Source organism: Eschscholzia californica, unplaced genomic scaffold (genome assembly GCF_041429995.1).
Source record: "Eschscholzia californica isolate CP2 unplaced genomic scaffold, dmEscCali1.0.p SCAF_6, whole genome shotgun sequence".
Classification (NCBI taxonomy): domain Eukaryota; kingdom Viridiplantae; phylum Streptophyta; class Magnoliopsida; order Ranunculales; family Papaveraceae; genus Eschscholzia; species Eschscholzia californica.
In genome coordinates this window covers 12,592,550-12,617,424 of record NW_028238483.1, presented here as the reverse complement: position 1 = coordinate 12,617,424, position 24,875 = coordinate 12,592,550, and the positions used below count along the sequence as shown (strand labels likewise).

At 36.3% G+C, this 24,875-nt stretch overlaps 1 protein-coding gene across 3 annotated transcripts in view; it reads right to left on the bottom strand.

Moving 5' to 3' along the window:
- LOC147531782 (beta-amyrin synthase 1-like) overlaps positions 1 to 24,875 on the bottom strand; it is a 50,028-nt gene that overhangs the window by 7,994 nt on the left and 17,159 nt on the right. For 2 of the 3 annotated variants that reach the window (XM_086651101.1, XM_086651102.1), the window contains exons 3-17: positions 24,785 to 24,874; positions 24,137 to 24,334; positions 23,960 to 24,044; positions 23,588 to 23,754; positions 23,305 to 23,493; positions 23,029 to 23,142; positions 22,818 to 22,937; positions 22,601 to 22,723; positions 22,365 to 22,463; positions 22,234 to 22,290; positions 22,062 to 22,108; positions 21,829 to 21,972; positions 21,309 to 21,486; positions 6,063 to 6,143; positions 5,898 to 5,981 (exon numbers count right to left, since the gene is read on the bottom strand). In XM_086651101.1, coding sequence (XP_086507227.1) covers positions 5,898 to 5,981; positions 6,063 to 6,143; positions 21,309 to 21,486; positions 21,829 to 21,972; positions 22,062 to 22,108; positions 22,234 to 22,290; positions 22,365 to 22,463; positions 22,601 to 22,723; positions 22,818 to 22,937; positions 23,029 to 23,142; positions 23,305 to 23,493; positions 23,588 to 23,754; positions 23,960 to 24,044; positions 24,137 to 24,334; positions 24,785 to 24,874 — 1,776 coding nt within the window. Of the gene's footprint in view, positions 1 to 5,897; positions 5,982 to 6,062; positions 6,144 to 20,107; positions 20,215 to 21,166; positions 21,487 to 21,828; positions 21,973 to 22,061; positions 22,109 to 22,233; positions 22,291 to 22,364; positions 22,464 to 22,600; positions 22,724 to 22,817; positions 22,938 to 23,028; positions 23,143 to 23,304; positions 23,494 to 23,587; positions 23,755 to 23,959; positions 24,045 to 24,136; positions 24,335 to 24,784; position 24,875 lie in introns of those variants that run through there. The other variant, XR_015228412.1, reaches the window with a different exon arrangement.

Here is a 24,875-nt window from a genome sequence, read left to right as displayed (position 1 = left end):
CAGATAGTTGGGAGACATTGGTGGTGTCTCTTAGCAATTCTGCTCCTGATGGCATAATGCGTATGAATCACGTAACAGGTAGTTTGTTGAATGAAGAAACAAGAAGGAAATCATCGTCAGACGAGTCTCATTCAGAGGCACTTGTTACAGAAAGACAGGGGAGAGGTAAAAGTAGAAAACCTCATAATCGTGATAAGTCAAGGGGGAGATCAAAACCAAAGAAAGAAGTTAGATGTTTTGGTTGTGGAAAAATGGGTCATTACAAGAGTGATTGCAGGAAACCAAAGAAGGAAAATAAAAAGGATGATGAAAAACAAGATAATGTTGCGGCAGTTGCCTCAGGTGATGACATTATCTTACTCTCAGCTTGTGGAGACACTTGCTTAAGTATGACTGAGTCAGAACCAGAAACAACATGGTTGGTTGACTCAGGTGCTTCGTATCATGCTATTCCATGTAAGGATTTCTTTAACTCTTACAGAACTGGTGACCTTGGCAAAGTCAGGATGGGAAACTTAGGTTTCTCAAAAATCGTAGGAATTGGAGAAGTGAAAATTGAGACGAGCACAGGGAGTACATTGATTCTTAAGAATGTGAGGCATATACCAGATCTTCGATATAACCTAATCTCTACCGGAGTATTAGATGATGAAGGGTACCACAGTCACTTTGGTGATGGAAAGTGGAAGCTCACAAAAGGGTCAATGGTGATAGCAAGAGGGAAGAAGTGTTGTACTTTATACAGAACTCAAGTAAAACTGTGTAAAGGAGAATTGAATGCAGTTGAAAAAGATTCTTCCACTGATCTTTGGCATAGAAGACTCGGGCACATGAGCGAGAAAGGACTTCAAATCCTTGCTAAACGACAAGACTTACCGAACGTAAAAGGTATAAATTTAAACACTTGTTCTCATTGTTTAGTAGGAAAGCAACATAGAGTATCCTTTCAAAGGAATGCATCTGAAAGAAAATCCAGTGTTTTGGAGCTTGTTTATTCTGACGTTTGTGGACCTTTAAAGGTCAAAACACTTGGTGGTGCTTTGTATTTTGTTACTTTTATAGATGATGCTTCCAGGAAAGTTTGGGCATATGCCATAAAGACCAAAGATCAGGTACTTGCAGTTTTCAAGAATTTCCACAACATGGTAGAACGGGAGACAGGAAAATCGTTGAAGTGCATTCGCACTGACAATGGAGGAGAATACATCGGGTCGTTTGAAGAGTATTGCAAAACCCATGGTATTCGACATGAACAGACAGTTCCCAAAACTCCACAACAAAATGGTGTAGCAGAACGCATGAACCGCACGATTGTGGAGAGGATCAGATGTATGCTCTCAGAAGCAAAGCTGCCTAAAAGCTTCTGGGGTGAAGCAATGCGTACTGCATGTTATCTGATTAATTTATCACCTTCAACACCATTAGATGGAGATGTAGCTGAGAGAGTGTGGGCTGGGAAAGAAGTCAGTTATGAACACTTAAGGGTGTTTGGTTGCAGGGCTTTTGTGCATATACCTAAAGATCAAATAGCAAAGCTTGATGATAAAGCCAAGCAATGCATCTTTTTAGGGTATGCAGATGAGAAGTTCGGATACAGGTTATGGGATCCAGTCGATAAGAAGATTATTAGAAGTAGAGATGTGGTCTTTCTTGAAAATCAAACTATTGAGGACTTTGGGAAAGTTGAGAAGCATGAGAATCATAGTAATGATCTCATTGATCTAGATCCACATATCTCTTCTAAGGTTATGCATGATAATGCAGGTGAAGAACAAAATCATGAAGATGAAGCTCTTGAAGATGTTCCTATGGGTGATGATGTTGAGCAAGGAATGGAAGTTCAACATGAACCACCAGCTGAATTGAGAAGATCGACTAGAGATAGAGCACCAACTACCAAGTATCCTCTACACGAGTATGTGATGGTTACAGATAGTGGAGAACCACAATGTTATGAAGAAGCCATAGATGATGAACACAAGAAGGAGTGGTTGAAAGCTATGGAAGATGAGATTGAATCGTTGCATAAAAACAACACTTTTAAGTTGGTTGAAAAACCTAAGAATAAGAAAATTCTTAAAAATAAGTGGGTGTTCAAAATCAAGACCGAAGAAAGAAATTCACAACCACGGTATAAGGCACGCCTAGTGGTGAAAGGATTTGGGCAGAAGAAGGGTATTGATTTTGATGAGATTTTCTCTCCGGTGGTGAAGATGTCCTCTATACGGTTAGTATTGGGATTGGCTGCAAGTATGAACCTAGAAATTGAACAACTAGATGTCAAGACCGCTTTCCTTCATGGTGACTTGGAGGAAGATGTGTATATGGAACAACCAACTGGGTTTGAAGTTAAAGGTAAGGAACACTTGGTTTGTAAGTTAGAGAAGAGTTTATATGGGCTGAAACAAGCACCAAGACAGTGGTACGAAAAGTTTGAATCATTCATGAAGGATCAAGGGTATCACAGGACGGCTTCAGATCATTGTGTTTTCGTTCATAAATTTCCTGATGGAGATTTGATTATACTTCTACTTTATGTTGATGATACGTTGATTGTTGGTCAGGATGCTAATAAAATTAGCAGGTTAAAGAAGGAACTAAACAAGTATTTCGATATGAAAGACTTGGGTCCAGCAAAACAAATTCTTGGCATGCATATCTCTCGTGATAGGAAAGCTGGAAAACTTTGGCTATCACAAGAAAGATACATTGAGAAGGTTCTAGAAAGGTTCAGTATGGACAAGACAAAACCAGTGAGTTGTCCATTAGCCAGTCACTTCAAGTTGACTCGTGATCAGTGTCCATCAACTAGAAGTGAGAAAGAAGAAATGGAGAAAATTCCTTATGCTTCAGCTGTAGGAAGTTTGATGTATGCAATGGTGTGTACAAGACCGGACATTGCATTTGCAGTTGGAGTAGTAAGCAGATTTCTTGCTAATCCAGGCAAAGAGCATTGGTTAGCAGTGAAGTGGATTCTGAAGTATCTTAGAGGTACGTCTAAAGCTCGTATATGTTTTGGTAATGATAAGCCAGTATTAGTCGGTTACACAGATGCAGACATGGCAGGAGATGTAGACTCTAAAAGGTCCACATCAGGCTACTTATTTACACTTTCAGGGGGAACAGTGTCATGGCAATCTAAATTACAAAAGTGTGTAGCTTTATCTACTACAGAGGCAGAATATATTGCCATTACAGAATGTTGCAAGGAGATGTTATGGATGAAGAGACTGTTAGAAGAACTTGGTATGAAACAAGATAATTATGTTATTCATTGCGACAGTCAGAGTGCCATCCACCTCAGTAAGAATTCTAGTTTCCATTCCAAGTCCAAGCATATAAATGTGAGATACCAGTGGATCCAAGATGTTCTTGAAGAAAAGGTGTTGAAGATCGAGAAAATCCATACTGAAGACAATGGTTCAGATATGATGACAAAACCATTACCCAAAGGCAAACATGAGCTATGTAGCAGTGTTGCAGGTTTGGGGATGGTAGGTCCCTCTTCATAAGTCGGGAGGGGGAGTTTGTTGGGGTCCCTCCTTATAATTAAAGGACTCCTAGTTGGAATAGGATTTCCCTTATTCCTTGTTAGGGGAAAAAATAGAAACTTCTATTTTTTCAAGCCTAAAAAGGAATTCCTATTTCTATTGGTAAACCTCCTTAGTTATTATTATAAATAGGGAATGAAAGGGAAGAGATTATACACAACAACTTCCAGAACAAAGAGAAGTCAGAGAAAGAGAGATTTCTGAAGTGGTTCTTTCAAGAGAGATTGAAAGAGCAGAATATTGGTTTGAAGAAAAGAAGATTATTAATCTTGTGAAGCAATTTAGTTTGTGGTTATCTTCTTCAACCTTTAGGAATCTAGGATTTGTTCAAATCCTAAGGAGTAAGAGATCCTATTTCTTTGTTTCTTTGTTCAGTTTATCCACCATAAGTTTGGTGAAGAGTTGTATAACCCATTATTATCATATAGTGGAAGATTTATGGACTAGGTCCCGTGGTTTTTTACCTTCTAGTTTGGAGGGGTTTTTTGCCACGTTAAATAATCTTGGTGTCTCTACTTTTACTTTCACATCGTTTATCTTCATATTCCTGAACAAGTTAATTAGGTTATTTTTCCTAACATGATCCTGTATCAAAAGTTGCGATATAGTCCACTTTTTCTCTTGGTAAAAGAATTTTAGGTGACTACAGGAGTAGTCTTTGTCCGGAAATGTTAGAATGTTATGTCTCTCCAACATTAGTGGAAGACTCACCTCAAGGTAAGTATGTTTTAATCGAATCCTTGGAATGTCGGTGTTCCTTATTCTCCTCTTTGATCCTGCTACAAGCTGCCCTTGACCTGCAACTTTCCCTCCAACCATCTAGCTATTGAGCTCATGCGGTCCCTAGTCTAACCGTGGGCCTAATGTTCAAGCTCGAGGTAAAAGACTAATTGGTAATTTATTTTTATGTTTTTTCTCTTAAAACTTTTACTTCTAAATTTGATTAATGTTCTTGAAGTTTGCATGATCTTGTTTAAAAAAAATGTGAAGCGACGCACTATTCGGTGATAAATCAACATCTCGGAGGCTTGGTTTTCGGGGGGAAGAACCCCTTTGCCGAAATCTGCTTCACTTACGAAGAGGGAGTTCCCGTTTTAATTTTATTTTTAGATCTAGTCTCAGTTTTTGGAGTAACAAAGAGGTGGAAGAGAAAAGGAAAGAGGAAGTTAGCATGGGTGAAGATTTTTTAGATCTTGAAAAATAATTTCCATCTTCATGAACCAATGAAAATATCTTCAAGTGGTATTGGGCATCCTCTATCTCTTTTAGGGTTACCAAATCTAAAGATGGTTTCTTCAAATTCACAGGCCTAGTCTTTTTATATGTTAGGTTTGGATAATCAAATGACTCAAATAAAATACGACATCAAGAAGAAAATCTCGTATTCGAACAACAACCTCAATCTACAAACTCATCAAATCTCTAAATTCTCCACTAATTGCTAGGTGAGATATCCAAGAGGTCATGAGTTCGATTCAAAGGGGTGGTCTTCATTACTCATGTGTAAAAATTTGTGACTATATGGTATAGATAAGCACAGATCTTTGTGAGGTCTTGTAATGGCCTTTAAGGGTCTCGTTATAGCTTTACATTGTTTTGCTATGACCTTTAGGGTCCAAGTATCTGTATTGATGGTTGCGAAAGTGCTCTCTCAAATTATCATGTTGTAATTTGCTTTTGTAACCACATGATGGTATCAAAGCCACGTAAGATGTTTGGATTTTATTCCATCATCAATGAAATTAAAGTTTTCTTCTGAAAAAACATGAGGGAGCCACTTTTCTAAAGGTGGGCTAATTTAGCTTCACGTTCTTACTTTTTTTATATTTTTGTTGTACTTAGGTAGAAATTAGGAAGAGTCTAGGGTTTAGACTTATTTTTGTTGAAAGTCTAGGGTGTAGACTTTTATCCACAAAAAAGTAAGCAAGATAGTGTTTTATTTTTTGAAACATGAAAATTAGATTAATAAATTAAAGTTATTCCCTTTGATCTTATTATTTTTAGTCTCTGGCTCCGGGACGCTTGATTGGCTCGAATCCCGTGAAGTTGAGTTACTCTAGTGTTTGTTAGAGTGTAGCGGACAGCCTGATCTTGTTATATGCCCAAATAAAACAACCCGATATATTAATCTTTTCTTTCAGTTAGGCTGTCAGACTTGACTACGTTAGTGACCGATATTGAATAATGTTTCCGACCCCTATGCTCTAAGGTTCCTATGAGAGACCTCGGGCCCGATTGAGATGAGAAACACTTTATATTGCATGGTGATGACATTACTGTACATAACTAAGACGAAAAACAAGTCCTTGGTAAAATTATGTAAGAAACGAGACAAAAGTGCTCTACCTGTTGAGGAAAGTCCCCATTTTCCATTTGATTATTGATTAGTACCTTGGCTGCACGATGTAGAGGCATTGGATCTCTTTCAGCCTATATACCACAACAGAAATACGAAAGGTGGATGACGGTTAGTCGGTATTTACAAAAGTTGAAATCTTGTGAAGAAATTACCTGACCACCATAGATAAGAGCCATCAGAGCCCAAGCAGTATGTACCGAATTAGTTTTGTTGTTCTCTAAAGGTATAAATTCCTATTTCACCAAACATAAAATTTAAAGAAAAAATTCAGAAAGCTTGAAATTCATTTTCTTTGTCTCCACAGTTCAGTACAAGATCAGACCTTCGAGGAGATCTCGCCTGTTTTATTTTATTGGGAGACATAATATAGAACGTGAATAACTCGTCAATTCATGTATATTGGAATCGTATAACTAGAATATATTCTAAACTAAATAAGAACTCTTTCAAGAACACAATAAAAAAAAAGGAACCAAAATGTATATATGTCACAAATAATGAAACTAATTCAACGATGTACAAGTCTTGATCCAAGAGTAATCGATCTTCTCATATATTAGTGTTCCTAAATAAGTTGAATTGGTTCTGTATTTATATTTCTAATTATGTAAATAATTCTCTTGTAAGTTCTATAAATACTTGTGTAAATGAATCAACAAACTTGCCTTGGATTATTATTACTCTGCCTTATGACTCTCAAAGTTTTACATGGTCCATTGAATATTTTGGTTGTGGTTCAATGGACCGTGTTAAGGTCTTCATTTTCTTGTTGTAACTCAATCATCCTCTTTAAAGGTTAGTGTCACATTCTCTCTGGTTGTTTTTACCTAAATAGTTCCAAAATTGAAACCATTGACTAAACTGAACCACAACCATTTTTTACCGTATCTTTCTTAGTTAGGAAATGAAAAAAAAAACGATATGACCTAAACTCTATTTTATTAGGGTCCTTTTGATACATGTGAAAACCATCTTTTCTGGTTGGGAAAGAAAACGAAAATTTTGCTATAGAAATTCATATTTCGGTATTTGACAGGCAATGAGAAAAATAAAACGAAGACGTTTAAAGGAACACACAAATAATACATTTGCGCCTTCTTTTACACTTAGAAGGGACATTGAGTACAGTAAGGTTGGGCATCTATAGAGTAGAGCCCAAAACAACAAACCTAATCTATCCCAAAATCGATTAGATTAACCTCTTCTCCACCTCCATACTCCAATTAGGGTTACTGTAACACCCCCAAACTTTGGAGTTAGAGAATCAGATGAATAAGAGCGTCGAGTTGAGTTGGTGATTTATAGGATGTGATTCCGGATACTTATTTTCGTTGTTTAGGATAGCTAGTTAGATAGGATTTATAGATTTTCATCTTCGTTAGTTGTGGGAGGGAAAAGAGAAGAAAAAGTTAACCGAGGGTCGTGAGGTAATTAACCGAGGTTGAAATAGTGGATTAAATGCACGGCCACTTACGAGGTTGAAAAGAGAAGAAAAAGTTAACTGAGGGTCGTGGGGCCCCATCACTTTTGCAAAGTAACATGTGGCAACCTCACTTTTGTTTTCTTTAAAAACCAACCCACTTTCGAACCCCACTTCTTTATCTCTCATTTGCAACCAATAGGAGGAATAGAAATAGAAGGGTACCTAAGGTTCTAAAGTTCCATTTTTTCCTCGCTTAGGTGCTTTGTTATGGGGAGTCGAAAACTTGTGCATTTCTTCCAAGTATTCTATTCGGATCATTCCACATATTTAGCTGTTTAAAATTATTAATTTCGTCCCAATTTGATAGTTTTGGATGGTAGTATCGAAATCTAGTTGATTCTAATTTACAGTGGATTCATATATTAAAGATATTGAGATGAGTATGAGTATTCCTTAAATTCTTTCAATGATTTATGTTTTGGAACTCGTTTCAAATGTTATAGACTCATTGGGAGTACCCATATGGAAACGGCGTGCTGCCGAATTACTTCTTATAGCAAATATCCGTATAACGCACAGTTTTAAAGTAGTTTGGGATATAATGGGTATCTATTATACGTTGGATTCACTGTTATAAAGAGGGTTTGGCTAAGAAAATTATATGGACTTGTCCAGTTGTTTATAATGCAAGCTAAGTATTCGACAGAGTTATATACTTAATCTTATATCTTGCAAAAGTTCTTTCAAGTTTATTCACATGCGCCTTAGTGTCTTCTAAGTTTACAAGATCTCCTATGACAATTTTCTAACTATCACTTGACCATCTCGTTTCTTTGAACTTTCAGCAGGAGGGGAGCGATACGTAGAAGAGAAATTTGAAAAGATTGAGTCCTAGGTGGAGGACATCGAACCTGAGACGTACTATATCTGATGTAGGACCCTATGAGTCTTACTTGGAGCACGGGTATTTCCGTTTCACCACTTTATCATCTTCTTTTTATCTTTTTCTAGTTCAAATTATGGATGTAGGCGGTGTGCTCTATGTTATGGATGTTTATCTTTTCAAAATAAATTGCTTATTTTTTAAAAGTAATCACGTGGTAACGGAATTGCTTGAGTTGCGTGATTGTTTATGGGAACTGTAACATGTGGTGGCGGAATCGCTTGAGCAGCCTGATAACATTTTGGCAAAATCGCTTGAGTTGTAAACGTGTAATGATATGTCGGGCATGTGTTGGCCCTCTTGTTTATTTTTCTGTTATGAATTAGCCATGTATTCATGTTAAGGGTTACACTCGGTGCGTGGCCAACCCTTTGGTATGACCATTCCAGTTTACCCAGAATGGGGCCCGAGAGAGATTGGGAGTTGGGGTATTCCGACCTTTAGAGTTATTACGGGACTGACCCAATGCCATGTTTGTTTATTTATCCAGCTAAGCGACTATGTGTGGTTTGAATTCAGTTATGACTTGTGATTGATACTTACAATGTTGTCACCGAAATGAAAGAGGTATTTACCCGAGTTTTCTTAATAAGAAAATACTTATTCCCTGAAAGTGGAAACTTGTAAAAGTTTGGCTTTAAACAGAGTTTACCCTACCTTGAGACACAAGAGCGCTCTTTTTCTTTGGTGTATGTTACCTGTTAGATAGGTTGGGTTTTTATAGCTTTGGGACCCACTCTGATCATTTAATATTATTATATGTTCATGCATATGTTTGGGTATTCTTCGAATGGTTATTTAATTACCTTGTGGGGTAGCGTCCGATCTGGTCAGAGGTAGGACGCTCCTCAAGACAAGAAAGACCCCATGGTAATATCAGGCCTCATACAAGTTATTTTGCACCAAAACCTCAACAAAAACATCGACAAAAACCACAACAACAACGTCTGCTAGCACCACCAACACCGAGACCAACTCTTGTTATTAGTTGTTGGGAGTGTGGTGTACAAGTACATGCAACTCGTAATTGTCCTTTGAAAGGACAACGTCAGGTTGAGGCGATGCAAGCTCGTGCTTATAACATTATCACAAAGGAAGTCAATGTAGCCCCCGATGTAGTAAAATGTAATATTATTTTCTGTAGTTTTTGTGCTCATGCATTAATATATTCAGGTTGATCTCATTGTCTTATACGAGAGGGTTTAATGCAAGAGTTAGAATTGCCAATGGAGAGGATGAGTCGCACTTTACTCATGAAGACCCCTGGTCAGGTGTATCATATTTTGTTGGTGATGTGTCGAGATCAAGTTGTTCGTATAGAGGAAGTTGAGATAGCCGTCGATTTGATCTGATTTTGGGAATAAACTGGTTGGAGTATAATCATGCCAACATAGATTGTTATGCAAAGATAATTACTTTGAGACAACCAGATTTCTTGTACTGAGATTTAGAGGCATCCGTCATAGATTGAGATACTATGGGATAGGGACTACTCCACAAAAACAGTTGATGGTAGTTAATCAAGCTCAGGTTATAGAGGTAGATAAAGGGGATACATCAATGACACATATGGTTGTATTAGAATTTGTGGATGTGTTTCCAGAAGAAGTACCAAGGTTACCTCCAGTGAGATAGATTTTACTATTGAATTGTTACCAGGTACATCTCCTATTTCAGCTGCATGATACAGGACAGCACTGACAGAACTAAAGGAACTTAAGAAACAAATTGAAGATATGTTGGAAAACGCGTTCACTCAACCAATTGTATCACCGTGGGGAGCTCCAATTTGTTCGTGAAGAAGAAAGATGGTACTTTCAGGGTATGTATTGACTATAGAAGATTAAATCAAGTGACTATCAAGACTGAATATACATTACCTAGAATCGATGATTTATTTGATAAATTGAGTGGATCTCAATGGTTTTCTAAAATTGATTTATGGTCCAATTATCATTAATTAAGAATTAAGGAAAAGATATTTCGAAGACAGGTTCAGAACGAGATATTGGCATCAAGATTTCTAAGTTATGTCATTTGGTTTGAACAATGCTCCAGCAGCTTTTATGTCATTAATAAATGGAATTTTCAAAGATTATCGTGATAAGTTTGTGGTGGTCTTCATCAACGATATATTAATCTACTCTAAGACAAACGAAGAACATGAAGGACATTTGAGGGTCACACTTCAAATACTTCGAGATCGGAAATTATAAGGTAAGTTATCAAAATGCGAGTGTTGGCTTGAAGAAGTGCAATTTCTTGGTCATGTAGTGTTTTAGAAAGGTATTTCAGTTGATCTTGTTAAGATTGAGGCGACGATGAAATCGACTGAACCAAAAACAGTATTTGATGTTAGGAGTTTCCCGGCCTTAGTTGGACACCATAGGAGGTTTGTGTAAGGTTTCTCGAAGGTTGCTTTACCCTTGACTAAGCTGATTCAGAAAGATGTTCCTTTTGTGTGGACTCCTGGGTGCCAGTAAGAATTCGTTGAATTGAAAATGAAGCTTACCTCTACACCTATTTTGGTCTTACCTGCTCTAGGGCAAGGATATGTGTTATATATCAATGCTTCTTATAGTGGACTAGGTTGTGTTTTGATGCAGGATGGCCGTGTAGTAGCATATGGTTCGAGCAGTTGAAGATACATGAACGTAACTATCAAGTTCATGATTTGGAGTTAGCAACAGTTGTATTTTCTTTGAAAATATGACGTCATTATCTTTATAGGGAAAGATTTGAGTTGTGTACTGATCATTAAAGCCTAAAATATTTATTTTCACAAAAAGAGTTGAATATGAGATAGAGAACGTGGATGGAGTATTTGAAGGGTTATGACTTTGATATGCGTTATCATCCTGGAAAGGCTAATTTTGCAGCATATGCTTTGAGTAGGAAATGAGAAGATAATTCGGTTAAATTGATCGCTCAACTATTTTCTGTTACATTTTGTTTCTGACTATGAGTTTGATACGAGACATGAACCAACCGATGTTCCATTGAAAATTATGGTCTACACATTAGAGTTTATCCTCGTCTTCATCCTTTAATAATAAAGGCTCAACAGAAAGACTGCGAATACACAAAACTGAAAGCTATTGCAGACAGAGAAGATCAGCCTGATTGGAATTTGACTAAGGATGGGGAATTGCAATTTCAGAGACGGCTTTGGATTCATGCACCTTTAGTATTAAGGGGAACGAAGATGTCTCGAGATTTACGAAGAAATTTTTGGTGGCCAAATATGAAGAAGGATATTGCGGTTATGTAAGCGGGTGTAACACTTGTCTGCAAGTTAATGCAGCAGATCAGAAACAGACTGGAGAGTTACAACCACTTCAGATACCAGAATTGATATGGGAGCATATCACGATGGACTGTGTGGGTTATAGTTGATAGACTAACCAAATCGGCCCATTTAGTATCTATTAATATGAAATATACACTCGAGAAGCTCGGTTGGCTATATTCTGAATAGATTGTAAGACTTCATAGAGTTCCAGTGTCGATTACCTTAGACAACGATCCAAAATTTACTTCTAGATGGTGGGATAGTTTGCAGAGAGCTTTGGGTACTAAATTGAATTTTAGTACAGTGTATCATCCTCAGCCTGATGGTCTGTCACAGGGGACTATTCATGTTTAGGAAGATATGCTTTTTGCTTGTGTTTTAGATTTTAGAAAAACATGGCAAAGATATTTACATTTAGTAGAGTTTGCTTAAAATAATAGCACACAGTCTAGAATCGGAATGACACCTTTTGAGGCTTATCTGGTAGACCATGCCGATCAGCAGTCTGCTTGACAGAGGCTGGAAGATCTTTGCTTGGGCCAGAAATGGTGGAAGAGACTATTGGATTTCTGTTGCCTCATTTATTTGTTTGAAACAGCGATAAGTGTGTTGGCTTTGGTTTACTTTATAAGCTTTGTCTGAGTGAGACTGAGAAGTAGTTTGTTTTGTAAACTGCGTGGAAAACCGTGACTCGGAACACGAGGCGTCACGGGTAAAGGTAGCAAGGCCGATTTCTGTTGATTTTCTTCAACCTATAATAGTTTTTCTAGGTACTTATCATCTTGAATGAAGACTAAAATTTGTTCTTTTGTATCTCAAAATGTTATTTAGGGTTTTAAAATGAAGATAATGATCTGATACTGGATAAACTAATTTAGGATTTGATTTTAGGAGTTACGGTCTGATACAGGTGACCTTTGGAGAGGGAGGGACAAAGAAGGAAGAAGATATAGTGGTTTTTCAGTAACAATTGTAGTCACCATTTTCTTCAATCAACTCCGTTCTTCTCTAGTTCGTATTTGGGACTGAATGAGTCGATAGGGGCGGCCCAGACCCAAAGTAGCCAAAGCGGCTGCTTTGGGCCCCAACCGATTTAAGAGCCTCTTTTATGGAGTTTACGAGGAGTAGTTCAATTTTAATAAAAAACATAACTAAAATCTTAACAAGAATAATGCAATAGCGTAATGGTTTGGAAGTTTGATCGTAAGGTCAACTGTAAGGGTTCGCTCCATCCCAATAACATTATTAAGCATTTTTTGTTAAATTTCTGCTATAGTAAAAGGGCCCAATTTCTTCATTTGGCTTTGGGCCTCAAATATGATTGAGCCGGCCCTGTGAGTCGGTTGCGCATGAATGTAAAACTATGATAAAATAAAGAAATTGAATCATGTGGGTTTACGAGTTTGAATATGGTTCTAGAGAGAGAGAGAAATGCATGAGAGAGAGAAATTTATTCATGTTTTAGAGACAGATTCTGATAGATGAGTGAAAAATCTGTTCATGGTTTTAGAGAGGGAGAGAGAGAGTCGCGAAAGATGAGATTTGGGGGTGATGCGAAAGAAACTTACGAGTAGAAAGACAACGTGTTTTCGAGAGAAGGTGGGAAATGGGTTTTCCCACCTTTTCTGTGGTAAAATAAACCAACCTTTTTACCTACCTTTTTTTGCCCTCAGAAGCCGGTTTTCACACGTTTTTATTCTAACAAAACAGCGGAAACTTTCGCACGAAAATGACTTTGTCATCCCTATTAACACACGTATCAAACAGACCCTTAGTGATTTGTCCCTAACATGGAACCAGAGCGATTTTTTGCCAATTTTAAAAATTGAAACAAACCAAAACCTGATCTTACCTAATCCACTAGTTCTGGCCCGAATTCATAACAACCAAAACCAGGGTAAAACCAGAACTACATTGGTCCTCAATTACTCGTGGCTAGACAAACAGTCGCAGAACTCGATTAATCCGGAGCAGTTTTCTGTGTTGGAGATTAGAGGTGTAGATACATCAATACAATCAAATAAACTCAAAAGGTTGTCATCAACATAATTTCATATAATAAAGTTGTTTAGATGTACACAATCTCATAAGCAAATCATACAAAGTTTTCTCACAATAATAAACTAGATATTGAAGTTAGTTCTTACCTTAAACACAAGATTCATACTAGATCTATGTCTTCTTCTTCAAGTTTCTTCTACACTATTCTCCTTTTACTTTCTCTCTCTAGATTGTTCTTGAACTAGTCGAACAAAAGAACTCTCTACACCCTTTTAATTAATTTCATGAGACTTTTTCCTTTTTTACCCCTTCTAGTTTGATAAAACCATTTACTCAAGCCCATATTTTATATTGGGCCCAAACCTAAATTTGGTTTAAAAGCCACCTTTCAACATTCAGCCTTAAACCAAATTTCCATAGCTTCTCATACCTAACATTCACTTCAATCTTTCAAATACATCATGCTTCAAGAGTTGTTCATCAAACTTTTCTTCTTAGGGAACACTATATAAAATTGTCAACTTGACATCAAATTGATAACTTTTCCATGAATATTTACCCGATATAAAGACCCATATTTTCATATGAACAAAAGGAATAAATACCTTACTAAAATCGAGTTTAACTCTTTGCTTGTAACTTTTATCTACAAACCTTGCTTTGTACTTTTGGACTTCACCACTTGCATTCTTCTTTGGTGTGTATGCACAATTCACCCCAATAGACTTGTACCTCTTTGTCAACTCAAATGCGTCATTCTTTTCAATTGTATTAATTTCTTCATCCATTGTTTTTTTTCATTTTTTCTTCTTGAATGACTCCTTCATGACTAGTAGGATCATAATCCATGAGAAAGCAACATAAGTTCACTTCTTCTTCATTATCAATAACTTCATAAATCTCTCTCAAGCTTCTTGTTTTCATTGGTCTTTCACTAGAACTTCGTTCCGATGATGAGGATGATGGAGATGAAGATGATGGTGGTGATGATGCTCTACACATTGGTGTTTGTGGCTCTCTTTGGATTTCATTTGGTGCTTCTTCTTCTTTTTCACCTTCAAGCTCAAGTTGAACTTGAATAGTTTCTTTTCCTCTCCATTCCCATGCCATTTCTTCTTGAAATACAACATCTCTACTAAGGAGAACTTTATTGGTGGTTGGGTTAAATAATTTGTAACACTTTGTTTGCTAACTATAACCAAGAAAGATGCATTTTTCACCTTTGTCATCAAGTTTTGTTCTTCTTGCTTCTGGTATCTTTGCATAAGCAATACATCCAAATATCTTTAAATGAGATACACTAGGCTTGTAATACCCCCATGCCTCTTGCGGTGTTTTCATATAAACACTTTTAGTGGGACATCTATTTAACAAGCATACGGCACATGCAACGGCTGCACCCCAAAATTCTCTAGGCAAACTTTTTTCTTTTAACATGCTCCTTGCCATGTTTAATATGGTGCGGTTTTTCCTTTCGGCTACTCCATTTAGTTGTGGTGTGTATGGTGGGGTAAGTTCGTGAATAATTCCATGTTCTTTACAAAACATATCAAAGTCTCTTGAAGTAAATTCCCTACCTCTATCCGACCTTAGTTTCTTGATAACATACCCACTTTGTTTCTCAACCATACTCTTGAATTCCTTAAACACTTCAAATACTTCGGATTTATTTTTCAAGAAGTATACCCATGTTTTTCTACTATAATCATCAATAAAAGTGAGAAAGTAATTGTTACCTCCATTCATTGGCTTCCATGGACCACAAACATCGGTATGCACAAGCTCTAGAGGATTGTAAGCTCTCCACCTTCCTTCTTTAGAGAAAGCTGTTTTATGATGCTTCCCAAAGATACATCCTTCACACACTTTATTTGGGTGATCAATATATGGTAAACCCCTTACCATGTTTTTGCTTGCCAAAGCTTTCATTCCATCAAAATTTAAATGTCCAAGTCTCAAATGCCACAACCAAAATTTATCTTTCACAATAGAGTTTAAGCATTTTGCATCACCATGTTAAATGTTTAAAGGAAATAATCTATTCTTTGACATTTTCACCTTAGCAATTAGAGTTCCACTTTCATCTCTTAATGTGAGATGAAGATCCTTCAATCTTATGTCATAGCCTTTTTCCAAAAGTTGCCCCAAACTTAAAATGTTATTTTTCATTGCGGGAACATAATAAACATCGGAAATATAGTTATGTTTTCCATTTTTGAGTTGAATGAGGATATTACCTTTCCCTAGCACCGGAATCTTCGAGGAGTCACCAAACTTTACACACCCTTTCACAGTTTTATTCACTTCAACAAACAATTCTCTTTTCCCACAAATATGATTACTTGCACCGGTGTCGAAATACCAAGTATTTGTTTGTGATTCATCAAGCCCATCACAAGAAAAAATCAATGTAGGATCTACATTAATTTTTATATCATTCTCAACAAGATTTACATCTTCACGTACTTCATTTTTTTTTGTTATACCAACATTCATTACTATAATGTCCAAGTTTGTGACAATTATAGCATTCAATATCACTTTTATCTCTACCTTGCCTATTATAAGGTCTAGTAAAGTTTTCCCTTTCTCTTGGCTCATTTGTTCTTCCTCTATTAAAGAAATTTCTTCCTCTTTGGCTTCCAAAACCACTTCTACTATTATCATAACCTCTACCATAATCCTCATAGTCTTTTTCTTTTTGGGACGAATATTGTTTTTCTTCTAAAGTGACTTTTGCTTGAAGTATTTGATCCATCGAATAATTTGAAGAGCTTGCAACATTTCTATTCACCCTTTGTTCATGAATTTGTAATGTTCCCATCAATTCATCCACTGTCATTGATTCCAAGTCTTTAGACTCTTCTACAACAATGACCACATTATGAAACTTAGGTGTCAAAGAGCGTAAGATCTTCTCCATCACCCTAACATCATCACATTTTTCACCACACCTTCTCATTTCATTAACATTACACAATACTCTTGAAACATAATCGGAGACAAGTTCTCCTTCATTCATGCTTAACTTTTCGAATTCACCACGCAAAATTTGAAGACGAGCCTTTACAACGTTTTCAACTCCTCTAAATGAATTCTTAAGAATACTCCAAGCTTCTTTCGATGATTTTGCTTGAGACACTTTTTCAAATGTAGGAGCATCAATTCCTTGATATATGAGAAACAAAGCTTTTTTTTATCATTTTTTCTTGATTCTTTAAGAACATTTTTTTGTAGATCATTCATAATATCCTCTTCTTCTAAACTTGGTTCTACATAACCATTTTGAACAATATCCCACAAATCTTGAGATCCCAACAATACACTCATTTGGATAGACCAATATCCATAATTTTCCTTTGTTAACCTAGTATTTGAGATCGTACCATATTTGCCATATTTCTTACAAGATCCCCAAATTTTTTTTTACTAACCCTAAATCCTCAAAATGTTGAAATGATAAGGTAATATGGCTCTGATACCAATTTGTTGGAGATTAGAGGTGTAGATACATCAATACAATCAAATAAACTCAAAAGGTTCTCATCAACATACTTTCATATAATAAAGTTTCTTTTGATCTACACAATCTCATAAGCAAATCATACAAAGTTTTCTCACAATAATAAACTAGATGTTGAAGTTAGTTCTTACCATAAACACAAGATTCATACATATATGTCTTCTTCTTCAAGTTTCTTCTACACTATTCTCCTTTTACTTTCTCTCTCTAGATTGTTCTTGAACTAGTCCAACAAAAGAACTCTCTACACCCTTTTAATTAATTTCATGAGACTTTTTTCTTTTTTACCCCTTCTAGTTTGATAAAGCCATTTACTCAAGCCCACATTTTATATTGGGCCCAAACCTAAATTTGGTTTAAAAGCCACCTTTCAACATTCTGGTCGTGTTCTGACCGGTATATATCTCACACTCACCTCAAACACCAATGACGATGTTATCTGGTCTGTCGATTTCTTTTTTGCCTCTGTCGACGACTTTCTAAATTCATTACGGAGAAGAACCCACCAGTTTCTCTAAATTTTATCATGGCCTATACGGGAAAGGAGCCCACACCGAATCGACAACAACATTCTAGTGTGTTTTGGACCATTTGTAATCATTCAGTTGTTCTTCATCCAAATCGATTGTTCTATTCAGACCTTTAATTTTCCAAATTTTAATCATGAATTTTAAAATTTTCTTTTACAAATTGATTTAGTCACCTATTTGGCACGGTCGCGTACACCTTTTTGTGGACGATGATTTTTTTTTTATGAATATAATGACAATAATAATCACTTCTTTCGTCACTTTTTAATACATTCTTAATTTATCCTCTGACGCGTCTCGCGCTGTTCACCATCCACTAATTCAACTTCGATGGCCAACTTAATCGGTTTTCCTCGATTCTACTAACCCAACTCCATCCATCATTGTCAAAACTAACTTTCCTATCACGCTTCATCTAACCTTCCTATTTCCACGGTTACACCTAATTCTCTAGTTTGGCACTATAACATTTGCTCTCCTCGATCGAACACCTAGAAGTTGATATGCCTCCTTGTTGGTTAGTTCGTACAAGGAGTCTTCTACTTTGGCTTGACTATATTTTTTTGTGTAATGTTACGACGACCTTACGTCTTTGATTAAGCCCATTGCTTTATTACTCGATGTTCTACCACTAACTACTTCATTATGCTTGGTGTGAGTCTGTCGCCTTAGAAATACTAAAAACAACTGATTGTTTCTTGCTTGCCTACCGAGGTAAAAGATCCCGCCTTGGTTACCTTATCTCAGAACTTCAATAGCCAAAACGCATTCCAGTTCTAGAACCATTTCTGGTTTATTACAACAACAAGGCGGAAATTCACATTACAGTGACACTTGTTTTTAACGAACGAACTAAACATATCGAGTTCAATTGTCACTTTGTTAGAAAGAAACTTGAATTTGTTCTTCTTAAGACGAAACCAAAGTTTAATTGGTCCACCGGTTCACTGGTTTTTCCACGTTGAGTTTGTGTTAGATTTCTTTTCCTGCCCCAACTTCAATGTAAATATGTTTCAAACAATGAAAGTAATCCAGTGGTGTACAAGTCTCAATCCATCGATCATCGATTTTCCCACATATTAGTGTTCCTCAGGAAGTTGTATTGTTTCTATTTCATGTATCAATAACTTTTAAATCACTTTCATCTAACGTCTATAAATACTTGTGAAAATGGATCAATAAAAATACTATTGATTCCTCATTCTCTTTTGTGCCTCTCGAAGTTTTGGAATAATTGTTGAAGCTTGATGTTTAAGTTAATTTAAGTTCGCATAAGTGCAGACAGTCAAATGATATTGTTTAGGGATAGGATTGAAATTAGGGATAAAATTGATTTATCTTGTTTTCTTTCAAATACTTTAGTTGACTTAAACAGTTGGTTGTTTGAATTTTTTTTATTCTTTCTTTCTAAAGGGTCGGGGCCTTCAATCTGTTGACAATTTCAAATAGAAAACTATTTGACTGGAAAGAATCTATATGAAGGTTCGAGTTTTGGCGTACCAGTCACTTTCTCTCTCCAATCTAAAGTGTAAAAATTCTAACAAAGCAACTCATCAATGTAAAGGGATAAGTAGTACAAAAGCAAAGTTTCCAAGTTTCGTGATCTCAAAAGTGAAACAAAACAAATACCGTGCTTATGAGATGAAGAGATAGGTATGCTTTGAGCAGGGACAAGGCTACAACGGAACCTATGGGGCACGTACCCCCACAATCCCTTATGCTAGTACCAAGCCCTTAAATCTATTAACCGAGCCAGGAGAAGAAATTCCTCCCAACTATTCCCTAATATATGTATACGAGGGTACAACCCGTGCCCGCCAGGCACAAACAGTTCTATCCAATGTATCACGTGAGGTGACCTATACGCGTCCCACATTGCAGCTATAGGCGCCCCTCAAAGGCTAAAGTTTTAAGGAATCCATATGTATATGGGACGCCTACAACAATAATATGGGTGTCTTTAAGTCTTCCCAAAGAAAAACGGTATCTTTGAAAGACGCTCTTTCTTATAACCTCAACCCTTGGTTGATTCTTAATCAAATCTGAACCTTCAAACTTTGATAGAGCAAACCTTAGCCATTAGGAGGAAGATGATAGATACCCTCCTCCCTTATTATATAGATATATGTTTCTTATTTTAAATCCAATTTAACTTTATATAAAATTGGTCATATTAAATTTAAATGATTTCTATATAACATCGATTATTTATATTGAGATTTTTTAATGCCATATCACTTACAAATTTCACAATGACACGAATTTTTTTAGATATGAACATCTTAAAATTGATTTATGAAAGAGATATCGATCATTATGACGTATTCCTATGCAGTGAGAAAATTATAAGAATTTGATATATCGATGATTTTATTATGCAATAGTTTCCAAAGAAAAAATGTGTTGAGTACGACTATAAAATATATCAGGACTTAAAATATTTCAAATTTTAATTTATTATTACCAAACCAAGAAAAAAGCTATTGGTACAAATAAAGTTCCTTATTTCTAAATTTTTTTTGGTGACTTTTTTTTTGTCGTAAATTTAGCATATTAATAGTTTTCCTACCCGAAAGATTGATTCTTGGGATTCTTTACAGGGATGTTTAGTGTTAGGGTCAAAGAAAAGTACTGACATTAGCATTTGGGTCAAGAGTATGTCCGTTACAGGGTCTGGGTCACAGACTAACTGTTGACCCAGTTGACTAGAGACGACTGTTAACAACCGCTAGTTTGTGACCCAAATGCTAATGCCGGTACTTTTTCATTGACCCTAATGCTAACTTTACCTTTTAATCATTGGAACGTGGGCGTCTTAAGGGAAGTTGGTGAAAGATGTGTGGGTTTTCAGGGATGGGTTTCAGGGATGTACACATTTCGGTGGAGAACTTATCAGATGTAGAGCGGAGCCTAGTCTTAGGCTAGGTCTTCCACCATCGTTCGCGCTACGAAAGACACAAACCTTAACCGACAAACCCGCCAATAGAGAGTCATGGACCTTGACGACAAGTTGTGTTAGCAAAGATCAATCTAATCGATCTAATGCTTAGCATAAGCTCCTTCAATGCATCAAGAAAATAGTCGTAAGAACTCGTCTAATGAGATTCTCAGAGGGCAACGAAAGAAAATTAAGTCCATGTGATATTTGTGAAAAATATAGAGAAAGACAAGTGCCATGCGTATAGAGAAAGTGATCTAGAGAATTTTGGAAAGAATATCATATTAAAGGCACTAGCAAAACAATTTTCACATCTCAAAAGAAGCAATGATTTGAGGACGCGCATTAAGTGCAGAATAAAGCATGATCCCTCTACGATCGACATATTGAATTCGGTGAACTTTATGTTTTTCAATTACATTGAAGTTTTGTTAGATTGATCAATATGCTTTTATTTTGACATTATAATTTACTTCTGATATTTAGTTTTAGGGTCAACCTAAAGTACTGACATTAGCATTTGGGTCACAGACTAACGGTTGTTAACGACCGCCAGTAGTCAACTGGGTCAAGGGTTTAGTCCGTGACCCAGACCCTGTAACGGACAAACTCTTGATCCAAACGCTAATTCTTATACTTTTCCTTGACCCAAATGCCAAATATCCCTTCTTTATACATATTTTCAACGTACTCGGTTCAATCGAAATTAATTTGATGGAAAGGAACAAAAATAATGTGTGTATATTACCTTCTTAGGGCATGAAAGATAACTCTCTCCCCACCCCCCGGATTCCCTTTGTGTAGATAGCAGAAACTCACAAGCCTTACGAACAATCGAGCTGTTCTGGTAGTTTTTTCCAGCTGCTGTTAGACCTCGAAGAGCAAACCATGTGCCATAGATAAAGCAAATTCCCCAGTTTCCATACCTTTGCAAGTTAGTAAACATTTTAATCATCTGCCTATTATTAATTTATTTCGAAGTATGCATACAACCAGAAGCCATCTACATCATGGCTAAACCTCACTTTAAGCCCCGAAATAGACGATAGAATGACTAATTATATATTGTGTGTGCAGCAAAAGAAACACAAACGGAACATTTCAAACTTTTTGAAATGTGGTTCCTGCTGTCAACGGACTAATCCGTATACAATAATTTTTACTTAAAGTTTCAACTTTTGCCACACAATATTTTCAAGAAAAATATATAGTAATTAATTAAGGATATCATGAACAACAATGAAATTAAGAATTAATTATGTACGTACCATGAACCATCTGGCTTTTGTTGCTCTTCAATATAATGCACGGCCTTAGCAATGAAAGTTTCAATGTCTGTCTTCCGATATCCAGGATGTAACTTCATAAACAACACTAGTGCTGTAATTGATGATGCCGTACACTCCGCATATCTACAATAATGTTTCACAGCTTCACGATTAGTGGCATAGATCTTAACACATCAAAATTAAATGAATCTAATGTAAGAAAGGAATCTTACTCGTGCTCAATAACACAGTCCTGGAAGAATTCAGTTGGATTAAGACCCTAATAGTCAAAGTTGTTCTCAATATTAATTAACTGGAATAAGTGATGAGATTAAGTATATATATATATGTGTGTGTGTGAGCGTGAACGTGTGCTTGTGTAAATGATGAAGACGTTTCCATTACCTCCAGCCAATGATGCGAAGATGCAGGCTCCCATGCTGACAAGCCACCGTTTGGACTCTAAAAACGATATAAGATTAGGGAAACTAAATATTTTAACTTATTTCAGTCAACGATAGTTTTTGTACACTTACTTGCAAGGAAATCAGAAGATCAACAGAGTCATACAATCGCTCTACTAGCATTTGTTCACCGACAATTTTAGGTGACATTTGTGAGAACAAGAGGCAACTCTATCAGATACCCAAGAATCAAATTACTTGTATCAGTATCATCATTTGTTATAGCAAAATGTGATGTGTATAGGAATAGAAGAAAAATGTTCAAAGAAATTATTTTCCCTTTTCTGAATTGGTTAGTTGGTGCTTACTAATAGTCCTTCAGAAGTACAGTCTGAAACTTGCCAGCCATGATCTTGATCTGAGAAAGTCCACGATCCTTTAGAAATGTGACGATACATGCTTCGGAAGTCTCCCGATGGGTTATCTTTTACCTACTCACACACATTTATAGAAGATTAGTTAACTCCACACATGATAAATTCATAAAAAAGTAAATGCGGTAAGAAGTTGTGTAATAGTTAGTACTTGTGAAGCTTTGATGAAATCGTGTCCTTTCTTAAGAGTAGGACCAATTTCATCGATTTGATCACTTGCAAGAAGTGCTTGAACACCAAAACCAGTATCCCACATCTGACTTCCGAAACTCTGTAATTAGCAGTTAGCAAGATATACTTAGTTAATGAAGTTTACAATTACTTAATCTACTTAAAACCAATAAATTTTTAATATTCCATACCTGCATTCTTAGTCCATCTTCGGCTACCCACAAGTAATCAGGAACTCTGGCTAGGTGCTTCTTGAATGCTTCCGAGTTTGGATCTTCTACCCAACAAGCAAGCATACATAATGACTGTCATAAACAAAAGTCAAATATATCTTAGTCCTCAATTAATAAGTCTTTGATGTTCACTCAAAGACAGTAAGTCAATTATATTCAGTTGAACAACAAATTTTAGAAACTATTCACACAAGTAATATCTTAAGTTAATAACATTATAAGTCATAGTGTTACCTTCTCTACGGAACCGATTGTGATGTAGCGACTATTCTCATCTTCATAATGGATGTGCTTCATAGTCAATTCAAGAGCCTTCTCCCTAACTTTAGAAAGAGGCCACCTTGTCAAAAGAGGTTCCGCTAATATGTAGAGGGAATCCGAGATCAAGTTCAGAATTAAAGGGTGGGGATAGTAGAGATCCTCCTATAGTACATAAATATATAACTCTAATGAGTATTAAAGAATGTACATTTATGATAGTATATGTTAACTGCAAGTAGTATTTTTAGTATCGAACCTTAGCGCACAAATGGCGAGTTTTCTTCCACTTAATTTTGTTATAAGGTTGAATGTGAAGCTCCTTTCTTAACGACAAAATTAGATCTGTGATTGGACCGACAAATCTCTTCCCATATAAATACGACATTGGCATGTTAACCAATCGAGAGTAGCACAACATTTGAGCTGCATTTTCATAAATATGACTGGTTACTAGTAATGTAAGAATACTCCAAGGGATCGTAAGAATCATATTACCAATTCAATATCAGTTAATAAATTGGACACTATTGTTCATATAGTGTTGCAGAGTATCCATTCAAGGTTTAGGGTCCAAACTAGGGTGCACAGTATTAGCTAGGATAAACCAAGAATAGTTATTGGTACAAACCAGGGTGCAGAGGAAGAACAGATGGAAGAAGCATAAATTCCGGGGGCATTGGGTTGCAACCTGACCAATCATACAATCCAAGTATCTGTTTTTGGTGCATCAACAAGACCATAACATATGAATATACATAAAATCTAAAGAAAGATATATGAATTTGATTAGTTAGATCAGACATACAGACAACCAAGTTTTCCCCCAAGACGGTATTAATGTTACACCGCCATGATCAACGATCCATTTGCTCGCTCTTTCACAGGCATGGTCCTGACCACCATCTGGCCCTTCTCCTAGTATACGCATACAAATGTAGTTAAGGGTGGTACAAAACATAGTACTATGCCCTTCAATATGAAATCCAAAACCGCCGTCTTCATTCTACAAAATACGTTGAGAAATTCAATTAGCTTATTGATAGGAATCATATTACCGGTGGGTCTCTAGAATAGTCCCACACGGATGGTAAGCTCGATCAATTAGAATTTCTAAGTCACTTTAATTCCACACACATCACATTTTCCTTAGGGCGTGCATGTTGTTGGTTAAAAACTTTTTGCTAGAACTTTAAGAGTCCCATAGGGTTTGGCAAGGGCGATTGGTACATCGACCGATTTGAGTGGATTTGGACGCTTCCTAATTCACTCCAATCCCAGTCACCTCAGATTTCCAGTATTGTCTATCTTTTTAATTTATATTTATCTCTAAATCTTACTTTACAGTTGTTAACTCTCTAATTTATATAAATAAAGGTGAAGAGGTGTCTATCTTTACTTAGATTCAACAAGAAAAACAAATAATGAGACTCTCGTATTTGAGTTTTGTACATACCTGATGATAGTACATATAGCGTAGAGTCTCCTTGATGTGTTCTGATGATAACATAGTATAAAGAGTTCCGGAAATATACAGAACAAAAACC